Genomic DNA, 6,000 nt, shown 5'->3' with positions numbered 1-6,000 from the left:
ACTTTACAAAATGAGCAACCAAATGGTGATACAATTTTTTCTCTTTCTTTTTTTCTGATATGGGAAGGTATCTAATCGGTATTTTAACCTTTTTTTCATGTTCTTTCCTGCCTGTTTCTGCTGCACCTCACTGGTTATACCTCTTCAGTAGTCATAAATAGTATTAAATATCACAAATCAAATGTTGCATCCTACTGTTTTATGAGGACCTGGTTTCATACCTCAGTAAAAAACAGAAGAGAGAGGCCTATGATACCCAGCATTGAAGAGACTAAAGCCCCTTCAGTATTCGATGATACTCATTCTGGCTGATCAAATTGGCATAACAATTCATTAGAGGAGGACGTTGTGCAAATAGTGTATGAAAATGGACTACAAAACAGACTTTACACAATCAAGCTTAAATCAAACTAAGTACAGAATTTGGTTTAAATAATTTCATACTTTATTTTAAAGTATTAAAACGCAATGCATTAAAAGATATGGTTTAGAATTTTATGATTTCTGCTATATTTTATACTCATAAAATAATAATCTCTGGCAGTCATTAGCAGGAGAGAAGATATTTTTCAGTCAATTTGCATGACATAAAGTGCCTTTGTATGCTATATAAGCAATATTCCCCATTAAATGTGTGCATTTTCTCTGCCCACTGTTGATCTGCTGCTAAACATTTCACAAAAGTTTGCTCTGTGTTCAGAATGTCACACTCCAAACAACCAGTTTAACAAGTGAAAAAGCATGGATTATGACAAAAATATCAGCAATCATATTACTATAAAACTTTTTGAAGAGCTTTCTTCTGATTAACTTTCTTTCATCTTCTGGTCCATCAGAAAAGTCCTCTGCAGAAAAGTTGTTTTCTCTTCCAATCCTTGTCAAGTCTTTATTTCTTAAAATACATATTCAGAAGTATATAAGAAATGTAAACTATATTAAAAATAGTTATTACTGGCAGATTTTCTCTCTCTAGAAACAACTTCTGTCACAATGTCTTTGTATGTTGAATATTTTTTACTGTTTCATACCACATATCATTCATTTTCATTTAGTACTAAGAAAAACTATCAGACTCAGTATTTATATTCCAAAGCTAAGATAAAATACATTTCAGTCATATTTTACAGGTCATTTACTTAGAAACTGATCTCAAGAGCTAAAAAAAAAATTTAGTGAATAATGACCAAGTTAGGAAAGACAGAAAACATATCATAATGTAAATATCAAGTATACAAAATATTAGTCTCGATAACTATGTATAAATATTGGTAATTCATGTTACTGTTTTCTCATACAGTAGCTTGTATAGACTGTCCCTTAATAGCCTATTATGAGGGTAATTAAAGTTTCATTTTCCCAGATAAGATCATATCATGTATGTCTTTGGTTAACAAGACATATGCTTTCTTGGAATTATCTAAAAAATATAGGGGATCGGGAATTGTAGATGGATTAAAGCCTTCATCTACCAGTCGAAATTTTTGTTGTTTGAATGTTTCAGTCATTTCCATTTTTTCCTAGAGAAGAAAGAAAGGTTAATTATTCAATAGAAGAGATTCTTTTGCTCATATTCATGTCTGATTTTAAAAATATTACTTGATAAAAGGTTAACACTGTTTAATCTCATCACATTGGAAAACTAGAACTTTTGAGCTGCTATGAACCACAACCAGAGAACATGGTGGTAAACCATTATAGCCCACTGCTTTCTGCATTGCTGAGCAGTTGTCTCACCACAGAGTCACAGCAGTGTGCCCAGGTGCCAAAAAGGTCAATGACATCCTGGCTTGTATCAACAGAACCAGGGAAGTCATAGGGAGGTGATTTGAGACTGCTAGCATGGCTTCTCTGAGTGCAAGTCTTGCCTCACAAGCCTAGTGGCTTCCTACAATGAGGAAACCACATCAGTGGACATGGGAAAACCAGTGGATGTGATATATCTGGACTTCTGCAAAGCCTTCAGCACGGTCCTCCACAACATCCTTCTCTCTAAATCAGAGAGATATGGATTTGATAAGTGGATTGTTTGGTGGATAAGGAATTGGGTGGATGGTTGTATTCAGAGAGTAGCAGTCTACAGCTTGATGTCCACATGGAGATCCATGACAGGTGATGTCCCTCGGAGATCTGCACTGGGACCAGTGCTGTTTAATATTTTCATCAATGGTAGAAACAGCGGGATCAAGTACACCCTCAACAAGTTTCCAGATGACAACAAGCTGAGCAGTGCAGCTGTGATGCCAGGATGGTATGTCATCCAGAGGGACCTGGACAGGCTGGAAAAGTGGGCCTGTGTCAACCTCATGAGGTTCAACAAGGCCAAGTGCAAGGTCCTACACCTGGGTCGGGACAATCCATGGTTTCACTACAGGGTGGGAGATGAAATTATTGAGAGCAGCCCTGCAGAGAAGGACTTGAGGGTACTGACTGATGAGAAGCTTGATACGCTCTGGCAACGTGCACTTGCAGCCCAGAAGGCCAACTATGTCCTGGACTGCATCAAAAGAAATGTGGCCAGTAGGTTGGGAGAGGTGATTCTGCCCCTCTACTCTGCTCTCATGAGACCCCAACTGGAGTCCTGTGACCAGTTCTGGAATCTCCAACATAAGAAGGGTATGGAACTGTTGGAACGGGTCCAGAGGAAACCATGAAGATGATCCGATGGCTGGAGCACCTCTGCTATGAGGACAAGCTGAGAAAGTTGGGTTTGTTCAGCCTAGAGAAGGCTCCAGGGAGACCTTATAGTGGCCTTCCAGTACTAAAAGGGGCAAAAAGAAAGCTGGGGAAGGACCTTTTACAAGGGTATGTAGTGATAGGATGAGGGGGAATTGCTTTAAATTGGAAGAAGGAAGATTTACATGAGACATTAGAAGAAATTCTTCACGATGAGAGTGGTGAGGCACTGGCCCAGGTTGCCCAGGGAAGTTGTGGATGCCTCCATGCTGGAGGTGTTCGGGGGAAGGTTGGGTGGGGCCTTGGTCAGCCTGATCCAGTGGTAAGTGTCCCTGCCCATGGCAGGGGGACTGGAACAGAATGAGCTTTAAGGTCCCATCCAACCCAAACCAGTCTATGATTCTATGATTGTGGTGGTGGCAATAATAACGTACCTTTTTAATTTATCTTTTCAATTTACCTAGCATCTTTTCAAATGCTTTAACTTTTGTCATTACATTACACGGCAATCACATTTCATTTATTGTGCACAGTCTCCTGCTTTAGGTCTACTTCTAATTTCCACTGAATAAAATGGATTTTAGATTATTTTCTCCAGATGCAATTGTTCACATTTTACTAATCTGAATCTTTTTCTTCCCTGTGTTCATCCTTCTAATCTCCCTAAATCCTTTTCTATGACCTCTATCCTTAGTCATTTGTACAATTCCTCCTATTTTAACACAACCTGCAAATCTTATTGACTTTTTGTATAATTCCTTTTCCAGGACTCCATTAACAAAGACAGCAAATAGGACCAGTTAAAAACCGAAGCCAGTGCTCTATGAACAAGCACTTTCTGTTATTTACTTAGCTGTTTCTGTGTTCAAATGATGCATGTTAGTATGCACTCTGCAGTAATGTAGCTTACCTGGACTCTTAAAAATAGAGGACAAGCATAACTTGGTAGACAGGTCACTACTTGCTTATACATTTGCTCCAAGTCTAATGATGCATTCTGCTTTAAAATAAGACAGGCCATTCCTGCTTTTCCTTCATGATCTAGGGGAAAGGAAGTGAGACGAGAATTTGAGGATTCTGAAACATCAATAAAGTTGACAATTTAGTGATGAACCTTATGAAAAAGAACTGTAGTGCATTAATAAACTGTCATATATCATCTTCTGAGTTTCAGTAAAGCTGGAAGATTACATTCATATTTTATCTGGTATTACATCTATTTAGAGATCACTCAACTGACTAGTTAAGCAATAATGCTCTAAAGGTGTTTGGCTGGAGTCTCATGCTTATATTCATCAATATAAGTGGATAAACATCAACACCATTCTTCTCTCAAAAATAAGAGTCCGAGGCTCTTTCTCGGATTAGCCAGTTTTGCCTTCTCTTAAGTTTTAGACTTTCTCTCTTGCTAGTATCTTATCTTAAAACTGTGGATCTGAATGTTGTTAACAGAGAGAGATTAAAACTTCTTACTGGTTTGCCTGGAAAGAGAGAGCACTGTGGATGTATAAGGAATAGCAAAATGGGTAAAATAGAAAAGAAATTAATTTCAGAAATCAGAAATAACTTCACGCTTTAACTATTGGCTAGTAATAACAGCAGAGACATTCTGCCAATGTTACCTTTGATGACTCCTTTCTATATTATTTTCTGCTAATGCTGCAAAATCTGTGAGGAACTTGATTTGCTTATATTTAAGTGCAGTTATCAAGACAATTGCCTAAGTTGGGTAGGAATCTGCAGGTAAATGTATAAGAAATTAGAGCTCTCATTTTTTGTTTGATTTTCCATCAGACTTCTTCATTATGAACTTTCTTGTTGTATGGCTTTAGCGGTAAATGACAACTTTTCCACATTTTAAACTCTTTTATCATTTTGTGCTAGTTTCACCCTGGCAAACAATCAAATATCCAGCCAGCTTCTCACACACTGCCTTCTCCCATGGGATCGGAATAGAAGGAAGGCAAGACAACTCGTATGTCAAAATACTGGCAGTGTAATAGGGAAAGCGAAAGCTGCCTGCACAAGCAGAACAAAACCCAAACTTCATTAACTGTTCTCCAGTGTTTGGCAGATGTTCAGCTACCTCCTGCAAGGCAAGGCCTTACTCAGCACAGGCAGCAGTTGCTTGGAAAGGCAAAGACCACAACCACAAACATCTCACCCTTTTCCTTTCCCCAAGCTTTTATTACTAAGCATGGGACCAAATGATATCGCTTTGGTCAGTTTGGGCCCACTGTTCCATCTGCATCTGCTCCCAGCTTCTTGCCCACCTCCAGCATACCAGCTGCAGAGAGAAAGCCTTGGTACCATGCAAGGTCTGTTCAGACACAGCCAACTGTTGGTAAGATATCAACACTGTTTTTAGCCACCACTGCGAAGCACAGCGCCACGCAGACTCCTATAAAGAAACTTATTTCTATCCCAATCAGACCCTGTGTGCATTTAAAAAGAAACATATAGCATGAATGGGAATCAAGCCCAGATGATCTCATGAAAATTAATCAAAGTATTAAAAATAAATTAAATTAATGTATTTTCTTTCTTAATAACTTATTTATTTTTCTCTTTGCTTGTTGGATGTCCCCTCCCTGGAAGTGTTCAAGGCCAGGTTGGATGGGTCTTGAGCAGCCTGGTCTGGCGGGAGGTATCCCTGCCCATTCCATGAATGTGAATGTAATAACTCTTTAAGCTTTAATTTAGATTATATAGCTATCACAAATTCAGGAAAGATAACTTGTCAGAAATATACATGACTGCACACACATAAAAATGCATGATTCACTGGCTCATTCACAATCTGCTAGCATTTTCATCATCTACATCTACGTTTTAGCTAGGTATTAAACAGATGACTCAATTTGGAGTGATTCATAGGTTTAAAACATGAAATAAAAGAGCTATGACCATTAGCAACTTACCTAAAGGAACAAAAACATACAGCTAAAGCTTGTTTTACCTGGCACAGATACACCATACACATTTGCTTCTTGTATGAAATCCAACATTACAATGACATCAGAAACTTCTGTAGTTGCAACATTCTCCCCTTTCCATCTACAACATGAAAAAATAATTTAAACAGATAGACACCTCCTCCTCAAAAAACATTAGTTATAGTACGAACTCCATTCATTTCAACCTAAAACACTTCAAATTTGTTCCCACTGGTCATGCTGGTATATTGATCTGGTCACCAGAAGACAACACTTGCAGTTCAAATGGTACTGGGTATTAGCTGTCACTATAAAGCATAATGAAAGCTTATCATAATCTGGTATAATGGTTTTCAGAATCTTGATATGTGTCTGAACATGTCAAATGTGA

General features: G+C 38.1%; 1 protein-coding gene across 3 annotated transcripts in view; it reads right to left on the bottom strand.

The window, feature by feature from the left end:
• Nucleotides 1–428: 428 nt before the first annotated feature.
• SLC27A6 (solute carrier family 27 member 6) overlaps nucleotides 429–6,000 on the bottom strand; it is a 43,082-nt gene continuing 37,510 nt past the window's right edge. For 2 of the 3 annotated variants that reach the window (XM_054055204.1, XM_054055205.1), the window contains exons 9-11: nucleotides 5,633–5,730; nucleotides 3,584–3,714; nucleotides 430–1,517 (exon numbers count right to left, since the gene is read on the bottom strand). In XM_054055204.1, the coding sequence (XP_053911179.1) occupies nucleotides 1,341–1,517; nucleotides 3,584–3,714; nucleotides 5,633–5,730 (406 nt within the window). In that variant the 3' untranslated portion in view covers nucleotides 430–1,340. Of the gene's footprint in view, nucleotides 1,518–3,583; nucleotides 3,715–5,632; nucleotides 5,731–6,000 lie in introns of all 3 variants that reach the window. The other variant, XM_054055203.1, reaches the window with a different exon arrangement.

Source organism: Cuculus canorus, chromosome Z (assembly GCF_017976375.1).
Source record: "Cuculus canorus isolate bCucCan1 chromosome Z, bCucCan1.pri, whole genome shotgun sequence".
NCBI classification, from domain to species: domain Eukaryota; kingdom Metazoa; phylum Chordata; class Aves; order Cuculiformes; family Cuculidae; genus Cuculus; species Cuculus canorus.
The sequence above is the reverse complement of the archived record's forward strand: the minus strand, read 5'-3'. Positions and strand labels throughout refer to the sequence as shown.